This window comes from Chelonus insularis, unplaced genomic scaffold, assembly GCF_013357705.1.
Source record: "Chelonus insularis isolate UGA/USDA-ARS -01 unplaced genomic scaffold, ASM1335770v1 contig_8_pilon, whole genome shotgun sequence".
NCBI lineage: Eukaryota > Metazoa > Arthropoda > Insecta > Hymenoptera > Braconidae > Chelonus > Chelonus insularis.
The window spans coordinates 558,180-572,691 of record NW_023276778.1 but is presented as its reverse complement, the minus strand read 5'-3'; the positions used below and the strand labels follow the sequence as shown (position 1 = coordinate 572,691).

General features: G+C 34.4%; 1 protein-coding gene across 11 annotated transcripts in view; it reads left to right on the top strand.

Annotated features, from left to right (window-relative positions):
* The window catches only part of Rim (Rab3 interacting molecule), a 244,107-nt gene that overhangs the window by 24,193 nt on the left and 205,402 nt on the right, over positions 1-14,512 (top strand). For 9 of the 11 annotated variants that reach the window (XM_035091932.1, XM_035091934.1, XM_035091929.1 and 6 more), the window contains one exon: positions 9,054-9,243. The exons of the other annotated variants lie outside the window; for them this stretch is intronic. In XM_035091932.1, the coding sequence (XP_034947823.1) occupies positions 9,054-9,243 (190 nt within the window). The remainder of the gene's footprint in view (positions 1-9,053; positions 9,244-14,512) is intronic. 11 annotated transcript variants of the gene reach the window in all.

The window sequence follows — 14,512 nt, the reverse complement described above, 5'->3', positions numbered from 1 at the left end:
TAGATTTATGTGTAGAAGGGCAGGTTAACCTAGGTGTTTTCTCGGAGGCAAAGTTGATCAGGCTTCTCTGACAAAGCCTGCAAACTTATTTCTAAATTTCCAAAATAAAAATTAATTTCTTCTTAAACTACTCCAAAATACACCTTTCACCCCTCCGTTTTTCTTGTTGGGGTGCCAAGTTACTAGACCTGATTATGTAATGACAGCTCATAGAGCTAGAACATTTTCTTACGTAGACCATGTAGTGGGTGATACGTTTCGTTTAAAACAATACGTGAACAATACTTCAATGGGATGTTATTAAAACGAATAACGTAACAAATCATCCCCCCCCTCTGAGAATTGTATGAATGTAAGTATATACGAATGAATATATATATATGTAGTGACTCCACAAAGTATTCGTACTCTAATAAAATTTATAATATTTTTATATAAAATGAAAATTATCCGTATTTACTAATGTAAGAATGGCGTTTGAGATCAATGTGAATGAAATATACAGATACTTACAGATTATTGATGTTTTATGACGTGTAATAAAAATGTAAAATGGAATAATTTTACTCCGATATTTTATTAATACTTTGTAAATAATCCATTCTTATCAATTACTAATTACAAACGTCGTGGCATTGACTCAATCAAATCTTGGACGTATTTACTGGATACAGTATACCATTGTGATTCCAAGTGTTGTTTCAGTTCATTTTTATTATATATTTAAAATGTTCTAATTTTTTTGTCAAGAAATAACCACAGGTTTTCTAAGCTCGCAATATTTTCAGGTGAATTTGTGCATTTATTATACTCTCAATAAAATGAATTTTCCCAAAGCATTATTTCTCATGCAACTCCCAACTATGACACCGGCACCTCCGTATTTAACTGTTAGAATAACATTTTCTATCGATAACCCTTTTTTCGCCAAACTTCCTTTTTGCCACTAAAACCGAAAATATAGAACATGCTTTCGTCTGAAAAAAAACATATTTCCAAAATTCCAATGGTTTACTGAGACATTCTTCAGCAAAATTTAAGCTTTTTTTCCGTCAATTTCACTGATATACGGTTTTTGAAGTGCAATTTGTTCCTATGTTCATCTTTTTGGATTACTTCCCTTACTGTCTCAGCACCAACACTCTTTCCTTTTAATATCGCGAGGTCTGTTGCAATTGTTTGTGCAGATACGGAAGGATTGGCTCGTACTTCATACATAATGTGTCGTTCATCTCTGGTACTTTTGGACATCGTTTTCTTAGTAAATTACTAGTACACTGAGAAAATTTTGTTGTGAAAAATTACCCTTAACTTTGGGTTAAGCGCGTGATACCTCCAGAATCTGAGAAATTTTACAAACTACGCATATGAATCATTACGAAATCTTCTGGGTAAATTTTATCAAGCACGTTAGTAAAATTTGCCCAACAAAAAAAAATCTTTAGCCTTACAAATACATGAAAAAGATGTTCTTTCAGTCATGATGTAAAAATAGACAATACCTAGTTAAATAAACACCAGCCTCAGGGTTCACATTTCCCGACCACATGTGCCTACTATCCAGATAATAGTCTAGTAGCCGTGTAAATTTATCGTGTATTAATTATAGAATGATAATAAAAATTATATGGTTAAATATTCTTATAGGGGACGATTAGAAGAGTATTTGTGCAAATTTTTATAACTCGGAATCAATCATTACTATTGTTTATCGAGTGTCGAAGTTTGGCAAATTGAGAATCGAATTCTCTACAAAAAAGTCCGCGAAAGCACCTGTCTATCGTGGACAGTTAAAAATGTCCAGCGCCGCGAAGGCGCGCTGAAAATCGAGCATTTTGGGAGCTCCGGAAGGAAATGCCGTTGAACGCCTTTGTAAGTAACATTAGAAAACAAAATATTTCCAACATATGAAAAAATCTGGGAAAATTCTGAAATGTTCAGAATCGTTTTCTGAACATTTTATAATTAAAATTAAAAAAGAAAACATAAATTTTACGGTTTTTGATAGTATTTGAAGCCTCTTTTTTAAAAATTTTTTTTCGTGAATTTTGCACTCTTACATTTTTATTGTTTATTGGCACATTTGGTATTTACTTTAGGAGCAGACAGGATAAATTACGCGCTATAAAATACTATATCAGTTTTTTGAAAAAAATTTTTTTTAATACCGAAAAAAACCCAAATGTTGTTTCTGGATTCTTTTGCTTTCATTTTAGGGGTGAAGCTATCTTTTAATATGAAAATGATGTATCTTGATATTTGAGTTTTCGTACTTCAAGTAACTGTCAAATTCAAATGTAAAGTAATTTGGAGAGGGGCGAAGCTCATTAATACTTCGTATCAATGGATGAGTGATAAGCTCGTCTTTAGAGTAATTCAACAGTTTTGTAATAAAGAAGTCTGAAAGATATAGTCGGTTTGTAAACAAGAAAGCTGTTGGTCAGCTATCATTCTATTTAGTAACTGTACTTTTCATTTTCTATTAATCAACATATTCCTTCGCCTTCGACATTAACCTTAACAGGTTATGGGCCCAGGAATACAGTGCGAAGATAGATAATTGTCGTAGGGGAAAAAAAATGGAAAGATCTTGTGGGAGAGTAAAGACGCGTTGTTGAGTGAGTCAAAATGGCGGAAGAAATATCAGTAAAACAAGTCACCAAACTCAACGGGACGAATTTTCAAGTCTAAGGAAAAACCTATTTTCAGTGGGTATGTGTACCAAGAAAGGTTTCAATGTTTCTTTCATAGACAATCGAGTTGCAATCACACGAGACGATGACATCAAGGCATTAGGAGTGAAGCAAAGTAATGAAGTGTGTAGAATGATCTTTAAAGTTAGGCCTGCAAGAAACGGTGTATGTGAAGTTAATGTCTCTACTACAGGTCTGCGTACGTAGCACGAGAGATTAGAACATGTGAATGTGCAGAGAGTGTGTGAGATGGCGAAATGTTTGTGAACCGATGTCAAAACCGTCACTAGCAGGCGTGCGCTTTTGTCTAACGCCTAAGGATGATTTTAATGGGTTTCAACACGTATACTTTCTGAAGCATAAGACAGATGTCTTTGAGAAATTCAAAGAGTACAATAATATGTTGACCAATAAGTTTGGACAATCAATAAAAATCTTGAGATGTGATAATGGCAGAGAATACTGAAATGAAGAGGTGAAACGGTACCACGAAAAATAGTACCTGAAAGTCAAAGGAATAAAGATGGAGAACAGTGCTCCTTACACACCACAACAAAATGGAAAAGCCGATCGTGATAATCGGACAATAGTTGAAAGTGCTCGAGCAATGATTCGTGCTAAAAATATATCGCTTGCATTTTGGACGAAAGCAATGAATAATGCAGTTTATGTTCTCAACTGGACAACCTCTTCGGCACATCCAGATAAGACACGATACGAAGCTTGGACGGGGAAGGAGATAGAAGTCTCACATTTGAGGGTTTTTGGTTCAGAAGCATTCATGCATATACCAAAGCAGTTCCGACGGAAGTTTGATCCGAAGGGAAAGAAAGTAATTTTTGTTGGCTACGAAGCCAATACCTCTAATTACAGAGTGTATGATCCAAGTACGAGACGTGTGTCGGTAACTAGAGACTTAGTATTCCACGAAGATGTATCTGATGGGTCACTAATACTGAACAACCGCAGTAGTGACGACACAATGCTGGGAAGCAAACATGAAGAAGAGGTGACAACACCGGTGAGTAAGAAAAGAGAGATAGAAGAAGGACCTAGTAAAATACAAACGAGAAGTGAGGCTCAAACTCAACCAGAAACCCAAAATGAAAACATTTTTTTACGATTAAGAAATAGAGCAACTATTCAACCCCCAAAAAGATTCGAGATTGATCTGGCAGAGTACAATGTACCTGCAACATATCAGGAAGCTGTAACTGGTCCAAAAGCCAGCAAATGGAGAGAGTTAATTCAGGATGAATTGGAAGCCTACAAGAAAAATCAGTTCTGGGTATTTGTACCAAGAAGTGATAAGAGGAAGCCCATAGACTTAAAATGGGTCTTCAAGGTTATTCGAGATACAGTGGGCAATATTCATCGATACAAAGCACGGTTGTGTGCGAGAGGATTTCTTTAAGAAAAGGGTCTTGATTATACAGAGACGTTCTCTCCAGTCATAAGATACGACTCCCTGAGAGTTCTAACCGCCCTAGTAGCAGTACATAATTTGGAGATGATCCAGTTCGATGTCAAGACGGGGTTATTCTACGGTGAGCTCAAAGAAGAAATTTTCATGGAGGTTCCAGAAGGATCAACGGGCTCCTGTGACAGTGATACAGTGTGTAAATTACAAAAGTCATTGTATGGGTTAAAACAAGCTCCAAGGTGTTGAAACGAGACCTTTTGTAAATTTTTAAAACAATTTCGATTCAAATCTAGTGAAGCTGACAGTTGTATTTTTCGGGATGTTGTCAATGATAATGTTGTTTGGTTAGCGCTATTCGTAGATGATGGTTTGATAGTATCTAAGAGTGAGTCAGCCTTGAGTGTTGTGATTGAACCGCTTCGACAGTCATTTGAAATCACACTAGGTGATACAAAATGATTTGCTGGTTTACAAGTCGAGCGAAATCGGGAAAAATACAGTGTACTTATTCATCAGAATGCCTATGTAAAAAGGATAATAGAGAAATTTGGTATAAGAGATGCTGAGAGTGTGCCGGCAGACCCGAATGTAATTTTAATGCCAGTTGATGCTGACGAAAAAAATTCATAGCAATGTACCGTACCACGAAGCGGTTGGTTCTTTGATGTTCCTGGCGACTGTATCACGCCCGGACATAGCGTACTCTGTAAATGCAATATCTAATATGTACGAGTGAGCTAGGAATAAAGTATAGTATAGGAAAAGGCGATACACAACTAAAGGAGTTTACTGATGCCGATTACGCAGAGGATATAGAGACTCGAAGGTCAACTACGGGCTACGTTTTTGTGTTAGCAAATGGTGCAATGACTTGTTCATTGCAAAGGTAGAAACATGTGACGTTGAGTACCACTGAAGCAGAATACGTTGGAGCAGCAGCAGGCGCTAAGGAAGCAGTGTGACATAGAAGGTTACTCAGAGATCTCACGTGTCAGTGTAAAAAAACAACGAGCTTGTTTATAGACAATCAGAGCTCTATGAAATTAGTGAAAAACCCAGTGTATCACAAGCGTACGAAACACGTAGATGTGAAATATCACCACATAAGAGAAAAGATTGAGAATAAAAAAATCTCAGTAGAATATGTTCCTACGAAGCTGCAGTATGCATTTATCTTAACAAAGTCCGTATCTCGAGATCAGTTTGAATGCTTGCAGAATAATATTGGTATAAGCGAATTATCGTTGGAGTACTCAAACGGCGGAAGTGTTGATATTTGAGTTTTCGAACGCTAAGTAACTGTCAAATTCAAATGTAAAGTAATTCGAAGAGGGGCGAAGCTCATCAATATTCTGTATGAGTGTATGAGTGATAAGTTCGTCCTTAGAGTAATTCAACAGTTTTGTAATAAAGGAGTCTGAAAGATATAGTCGGTTTGTAAACAAGAAAGCTGTTGGTCAGCTATCATTCTATTTAGTAACTGTACTTTTCACTTTCTATTAATCAATATATTCCACTTGTTAATGTTACGTGTGTACTCTAAATTTTATTAAACGCCTTATTTAACTATTCCTCCGCCTTCCACATTAACCTTAACAATGTACAGCAAAGTTTCATATCTTTATGTGAAGAGTATGGAACAATTTTAAAAAAATTTGCTTAAAAACCGACGGTAAAGTAGCTTTATCGAACTGCTTAGTAAATTTTACCTACACATTATAGTAAATTTTTCAACAAATTTTCTAAGTATAGTATCAACTTTTTTCCATTTTTGTATAACTCATTGTATAGTCAACTTACTTCTATGAAGCATTTTTGCAATTTTTTTATAACTATTGCCTCCTATGTGAAGCGAAATAGTTTTAAATTTTTTATCACTAGAAAGTTCTTTGGTTTTCGCCATTATAAGTATACTTACCTGTAAAACTGTGAATAAAACTGTGTGATTGTCGACGTGTCGCAACGTGCATTGCTTTGTGTAAAGCATCGTGATCGGCAGCTCATGTCGAAGATAAGGTGGTGGAGGGCGTACGAATACTTGGTGCGCGGAGAGAAGTGCAAAATAAAAATTATAGTCCAGCACTATAAACTGGGCGCATTTTTGTCAATTTAGTGATTTTTATAAAGATTTAAAAGAAAAATTATAAGTTTCACTAGAAATATTGTAGTTTAGTTAATAATTTTTATTATTCAGCACGGTAATTTTTTTTTGAACAACGAATAATTGATAGAATTTTGAAGATAAATTAGAGGATAAAACATACATTTTATTTGTTGTCCTAGAATTTTTCTATTGCTGCACGGTAAAATCACTTTCTCTCTCAATCCAAGTACACAGGCGATTAAAGGCCCATATTTTACAATTAAAATTAAATTATTAATAATCGGCAGAAAGTTCCGTGAGTCGATACTTTTTTCTTGAAATGAATTGGCGAATCTAATTCAATTGTTTGATTTACAATATCTATAGAATTGATAGATATATTGCAGAAAGCTTGAAACATTAGAGGTCAGGTTACTGAAATTTACCGTGCCGCACGGTAATTTTTCCCGGAGTTTTCAATATTTTCTATTGGATTTTTTTCTCTGTGGGGTGTTAAACTTTTACATATTCATGTTTTTTTTTTCTCTTTTTTATAGCCAACCGGTAAATAAATACTAATGTGTAGTACAAATACTAATGATGTACTATATTTCACAAATGTTAAGTTTTATTAAATGTTGACATTCATGAAAATATAATAGCATTTGCTATCGTACAAATACTTTGTGAGGTGACTGAATATATCTACAATTATAAATTTAAAGAAAAATTCTCGAATGGTGCATAAACCCCCGAAAATGTATAAAAGTGTATAGAGTTTGCCAAAAATATATACACACATATATATTTAAACAAACCTAATTAGGTTATTCTCAGGTAATTTTAACCGATCAGAGCCTGACTTCAAACACTTTCGATTAATTTGTATCAAAATTCATCCAATTAAACTTCAAACTTATCATCACATTTCTCTTTTAAATTTCAAAGCTAATATTTTTTGATAAAGACTAACATTAAATTTAAGCATTCTATGTCAATCTCAACAAAAGACATATCTCGACAAGACCCAGTCGACAGTTGGATTTTCTTGACCCAATTTCAATCAGGGACCTTTTAAAAATTTATGAAAATTTATTACTTCTCTACATTATTTTACTAAAATTGGTTCTTAACTATATTTCAAGAGAATCTCTTGCTTACCAATAGAATAAAAAAAATTTTTCTTGCAATTAGTCCAGAAATCTAATGAGTAGGTTTGTTTAGCGCACTGTTTTGGAAGATGTCTTAGAATGTCCCGCCTTCCCCTGCACTTAGCCACAGGGCCTTTGTGCAGGGTCTGTTTGCACAGTAAAGGCGGTCGTCTTATGTCTTAGGCCTGCAGGTTCCCTAGGTTCCCAAGTTGCCTTGGTTCCCTTCTGAGCCCCGAAACAGTCCCTGTCGATTTCCAATATATATATATATTATGGTGGTACGAAAGAACGTTATTTCTGCCTTTGGAGATTCCGCTAAGCCCCATGGGTCCCTCGGTTTCCTCAGCCTTAGGTAGGCAAGATCTATAGGCCTGGTGTCAACCTAAGAGGTCGTCCCAGTTCCACAAGAAATCGTCCTACCCTCGGAGATTCTACCGGTTACCTCAAGGGTCCTGGTTTCAGACTCAGCATCAGCAAGGCTGTACTACAATGGGGTGTCGCCTGGTTCCCCAAGGGCATCGTGGCGGCAATAGCACTTTTTGTACTATTCAGTCATCAGCACGATAGCTTACGCCCTTGACTGCCCTCTGAGAGGCCTCCCGCTCATCGTGGTCAGAGAAAAGACTATATTATAAATGGGTCTTGTCTCAGCCGGGAATCGAACCCGCTACCCATAGTGCGCTAGGCTGGCACCTTACCACTTAGGCCACGATGTCGGTTTAGCGCACTGTTACTATCTTATTATATCTTCATGAATTTCGTTATGATAATCAATTGAAAATTTTGACAATCGATCATATGAGAAAAATTTTAAAGATGATGTCAGGTGAAGTTCTTCGATTAGAAATACAATCGACATACGATATAGCATCAATATATGAAAATAAAATAAAGAAGTCACAAAAATCAATAAATATAGAATTTGCTTCGTATTGATATAACTACAAGTAACGACTTTTTTCCGACGAAATTAACTCGTATTTCTTTTTCCCTTTCAGATTAATTATGGACGTTAATATTAATAATAACAAAAATTTTTTTAATATTTTTATTTGTTTATACATTGAATTAACTTATTTAATCATGTATTGAATCTAATTTATCAAATCTAACGATGAGACAAATGTTTTTAAAATTTTCTGTTAAAAAAAAATTCACAACAACATATATGATCTTTACTTAGTAGGCCCCTTACTCGAAAGTAGATCCAATCTATAAACATTTGTTTTTCCGAAACCAATTATCAAGGCATTATTTACGGGAAAATAGACGTTTATACAAAGCAATTATAAAAGAATGAGTTTTTATAGCGAATTCAATATTGTGTTTAAAAATACGAACATACTATTAAACGTACCATTATTGCATGTTTAATTGTCCTATCAACCTGAATTTTTTCTATCTTCTTGTTATTGTATGTTAATCTAAAGCTATTGCTTGTTTGATGTTGAATGTTATGCTTGAGCTTTTATGTTTGTCTTACTAAGGAAACAAAAAACAATTTCAGAGAAGGCTTTTACTGGATATTATATATCTTCATTTAATATTAAGACTTAGCAAAAACTTTTTAGTAAAATGAAGAAACTTAATTTTACATTATTTTCATACTGATAAAAAAAATAAATTTTGCAAATCAACCTTGCTAAGTCTCATGTAATTCATGAGGCTTCTTGTGTTAAATTAAAATTTGTGGGGATTCTTAGCAGCCGCAAGGGAGCAGTGATAACCAGAAAATGATTGTCCATATGATTTTACGGAAATCTGCTGGTTCTGGAGGCATTTTAGGGTTAAAAGTAACTGGAGGACAACTTCTTGAAGATGGTAGAATAGGATCAGTTATTGAGAAGGTTAAGGAAGGAACACCAGCTGCAATTGATGGTCGTCTGAGGCCAGGTTGGTATTGCACAAGAATCGGAAATCAATTATCTTTTAAAAGTATCATTTTTTAATTTATTGTGTTATGTAAAGAACATTTTTCGTTTCACATATCAATTGGTAACAGTGTATTGATTCAAATTTAATTAATTTTTTATTTTAATTCTGAAATTTTAAATGACAGATACATTATGTTATGGAATTTTTTCAAAAATTCATTTGAAATATTCGTATTTAATAGAAAATAGAATTCACAATCCAACAGTTTTCTACATTTCTACAATAAGTAGTATGAATACCAACAAAGTTTTGCATCTTAAAGTTAATAAGATGGTGTATGCGATATTGATGATTTTTTTCGATGATCTGATTAGTTTGTTACAAAAAAAACAATACTATGATCATATAGCATGGTATACTACAGTTATTTATCGTAGGATATGAATGAATAAATAACTGTTTGATGAATAATTTAAAAATTTTTTCATAAATGATAGCAACGCTTGTGCCAAGTGCACGCAATCAAGATGGTTGGAGTAATTAAGCAGACGATAAATTTTAGAAATTATAACTCCTGAAGTAATTTGATAATCTTACTACACTAAAAAAGAGATTAATTAAATCAATTAATAATGAATTAGTTCAACCACAATTTCCAACTAAATATAGCAAACGACTGTTCCTAGGTAATTTCACTAAAAAAATTAGTTAATACCTAATCATCAAAATACTTAAAATAAATAACTTTTTAATTCCATGAACTAAAGTCATAGTTAATTTAACATTAATAAGACATGTATAGTAACTTACTCTCTAATTTTATACGGAGCTAAAAAAAAATCTAATGATTTTTTGAAAAAATTTTGATACAAATAATTCATTTACAAAATGACAAACTACGATGACTGAATAATAGAAACTCTGCTCACATTGTTCCATATGAGCTACTACACTGTCGTCTCTACATACCCTTCTCATTTGCCGATATTATTATCCATTTTTTTTAATAACTTGTGTAGATGTGCCGAAAGGAGATGAAAAAATCCAAGTTTTTCTTTTCTTTTTTCAATAATCGAGTTTTTCTTCTTACTGATCCATAAATAAAGTATCTTTCTATTTAATCTAACTAAAAACGGAACCTATTACATTCTTTTATTGAGACTGGGCTGAAAGAACAGAGCCATCTTATTCTCCCTATCCAAATACATAACTTCGAGACGTTCCTAATTTCTTCGACAATTCATAATTTTTTCTATAAATTCATTTCGTTTACTAATTTATATACAAGCTGTCGTCACTAACGTTTCGAACGTCTGAAACATCAGCTAAATACATTTTTTTTTTTTATCAAGAAATAATATAGCCAAGCCGAAAGTGAGGGTGGTAAACACGTGGTTGAAGCTAGTTCAATTATTCTCCTTAGGACTGAATATGATTTTTCGCCATATCTGCGTGGAAAGTTCAACCATTTTCTAATGGAAAAGTAAACTTATCACACAGGTATAACTAAAAATTATTATATTCTGTCGCAGAACTACCTTCATAATACTCAGAAAAGAATTCAGTGGTATTTCCAAGCGGACTTTCATTCAAATCCTACATAGGAGAAACGTTGCCCGACGTTGTACGATCGCACAGATAGAAAATTTGTGTTAAAATAAACACATTTCACATGTACAAAAAGGGTCCACTTGTTTTTTTGTATCGGTTAAACACAATGTGTATGTTCAGTCAAGAGACTGAATGTTTTCCTTGGGAACGTGACTTTTGATCCCAATTACATGGTGGCCTGTCGGATTTGTTTGCATACTAAATGCTAATTCGAATTAAAGATGTAAACATTAAATTATATCCCACGTCTTTGAATTTCCAATATCTGTCTTACTTTTAAAATGGATTCTGGTATCAATAGGAGTTATATAATCAATTCCGTTAATCGTAGAAATAAGTAATTTTCCATTTGATATTATGTTTTTTTGCTCAAGTAACGTTCCACGAAATGCTCTTCATGTTATTTTCACTCTCCAGTAATGAAGTTTCAAAAACATGAAGTATCTCTCGTCGGTAAGTCAGAGAAAAACCTTGAGCAAGTACAAAAATTTTTCAATAGGTAGCAGTGATAGTCTCTTTTTGAGCAACAAAGGACGCTTTGCAAGCTAATTAACTATATAGGCTGAGGTTCGGCATTGTACCCCTTACCTTTATATACTTTCAATTAAAAACAAACAATAAAGTACACATAACGTCAATGAAGTAATATTAACCCGTAAAAGGGATGAAGTTGCCCCTTAAAGGGATATTGTGAACTTTGATTTCGCTTCACTTCAAACAAAGGCACATAATTTACAGAATAATTTAAAATCATCCGGCTCATCTACGTTTGACCAGCTTGAGAAAATAATCGAGATTAAATGAAAAATTATAGTATTTTTCCATGTCATTACTCTGATGATAGTCTTATGGTTCTTATGGACTCAATCCTTCGACACCATAGGAATCCTCTTGATGAATGAAAAAATGAAGGGCAAAAGTACTTTGCGATGAAGGCACTTTATAATCCACAATGAATAAAAATTCAAACAATAACATTGAGATTTGCATAAGTTTATAAAAACAAATAAATATAAATATTTTTACCGGCAAGAAAACACGTTACATGAGCCATTTAGATCTTAAAAATTATACATATATGATACATTTACTCCATAGATATACTGAAAAAGACACGACTTTCGATTATCTTTGCGATAAAAAAAAATTCATTGACTATTAACCAATTAAAACGTCTAATTTGAATTTAAAATTTTCTAATGTTTTAGTTTCTTCTTACAAAAGCGGCAATTTGAAAATTTCGAAAGTATTGATATTAGTACAAATGTATCTATACACCATATCGATGGCTTGATAAAAATCAATTTAAAAAATCGATCACCGGGGGTGAATGTCGATTTAACTTAGTGTCAATTTTGTATTGTGAAACCCTAAGTGACAGGCACACGACCACAGTTGAGCACAATTTCGCACCCACAGACTCAAAGTTGTCCTCTCTAAACTACTCACATCATTTAGACTGATAATTGTAGTTTGTTCGTAATGAACTGATGGAGACGTCTCATAATTATTGTTACTGATGAACTTGAAATTTCTACATAAACTCAAGATTTGTCTGGAGCTAATTGATACCACAAATGCTTGAACACGTGCTTGTTAGCGTCATTATAGCCGTAAAGTTGTCTGCTGGGCTACGAGAGCAAGAGTTCTCTCTAATTGGTCCAGTGAGTTGACTAAAGCACCGGTGGACAATTTCGGTATAGAGAAATTTGGAATATTCTCGACTAACTGATTTAGGGCCAATAATAACAGACTGAAACTGTTAACTTCTTGAAAACTTCTTTCAACTCTTGAAAAATGTTAACTTCTTCTGCTAATTGTATATTTCTTGGTAAATCAAATGACAGAATATTATGATCAACTAGAACTATAGTACACCCAAACGCATAAATGGTTCATACCTTAAGAGCCAGACCTATTCCTTCCGGGTAATTACTGGCAGACGAGATTTTTTTTAAGTAAAACTTCTTTACACACGCTCGACTTGGGAAGTAAGCTAGTAAATACTTGACGAAAGCGTTACAAAAAGTGTGATCTGAGAAGGTGAGCAAAAGTTTAGAGAGACATAGAAGTTAAAGGGATCTATGCAATATATTCGAGTCCTGCTAGCGACAAGTCCAGCATCAGACACTTTTTGAATATTCTAAGACTAACTGTGGGCCCTCCAAGTCAAAACAATATGGAAGGATAATATGTAACAATTATAAAGACATTTGCATATAAAGATGCGTTGATGATGTCACACAAAATTTTTCGTGTATAGAGTAGTTGGTAGCCTCGGTGTTCATAGGAGAAAGAGCGCGCTTGTGAGAAAAAGAGGTTAGATTAGATAATGGTTCTATTGTATAGAAAGTTTAACAGATATATACATGAAATAGATAAGGAAAGAGCGCAAAGATAAAAGAATTAATCCCTTAAGATTAAGACAGTGAAAAGAAAAAATCAGATCAACAAGTAAAGTATATTCAACTAATAAGGCAAGCTGCAAAGCCAGAAAGGAGCATGGGAACAGCCATGCAGCCTTTCTGGTCAATGAGCTATGCACGAAGTGAAGCTTTAAATGAAGAGACAGAAGTAGCACGTTTAATATCATCAGTGCCAATTCCCTGCAGCACAAACAAGCAATAGTGAATGTGGAGCATAATCAGAATGTTAACTAATTTTTTGTCTGAAATGTTGATCCGCATAGCATTGAATAGCATAGAGCTGATAAGAGCCGTGGTTAATTTTCTGTATGATATGACGTACATGATGTTCAAACGTCAACTTAGAATCAAAGATAACCTTAAGGTTGCGTTGAGTGCTGACAAAAAAAAGAAAGTGATCCCCCAGCCCCAGAGATGGCAGAGATCTAAGATCAATGTCATTGATAAACCCTCGAGCACCAAGAAGTATAGCTTTGGCCTTGCCAATATTTAGAAGAAATCGACAGTTAAGGAGATCAGCTGGCTTGAAACCACGATAAATCTGGAGATCATCAGCATCGAGTAGATAAAAACCTTTACTTATGCAGCTACTTATATGTATGATAAAAATAGAAAAAAGTAATGGACTAAGAACAGAGCCTGGCGGGACCCCGCAGCTGGTCAGACACCGGGATGTTACTGTTTCATCTAGGCTGTTTATGTGCTGTAATTAGGTCGAAAGCCACACTCAAGTGGATCAAGGATGCTGTTTGCTCAGCAGATAGAGAGATAACTGATCAAACACAAGTTGCTCCAGAACCTTGTTTAGGAATGGTAGAAGTGCAATGGGGTGAAAGTCACCAGGAGATTTAGGGCTCTTGATTTCGTTGATTGATACTATCAAGGCTCCCTTCCAGATAGCAGAGAAGGTATATTCTCTCAATGAAGTATTAAAGAGTTCAGTAACTCGTGCACATAAAGAGCAACACCTCCACTTGGCGGGCCTATTAGCAGCAGCAGTGGAGGCTGAAGATAGTCAAACAATGGTAGAGGCGTATAGAGAGGCGAGCTTCGCTATGTTAGCTTCATTATTGATGATGTGTGCTAACTCACCATCTATAAACTCGGTCTAAACTTTGGTGTTGCGAGCCCAGACGAATTGAAAGCTTTTAAGTTTTAATTGAGCTTAAAGAGTTCAGTATACAAAATTTGAAGGTCTCAAGACGACGCTTAGCATTTAAAATCTCAGTCGTAAGAGAGCTCCGTGAGTA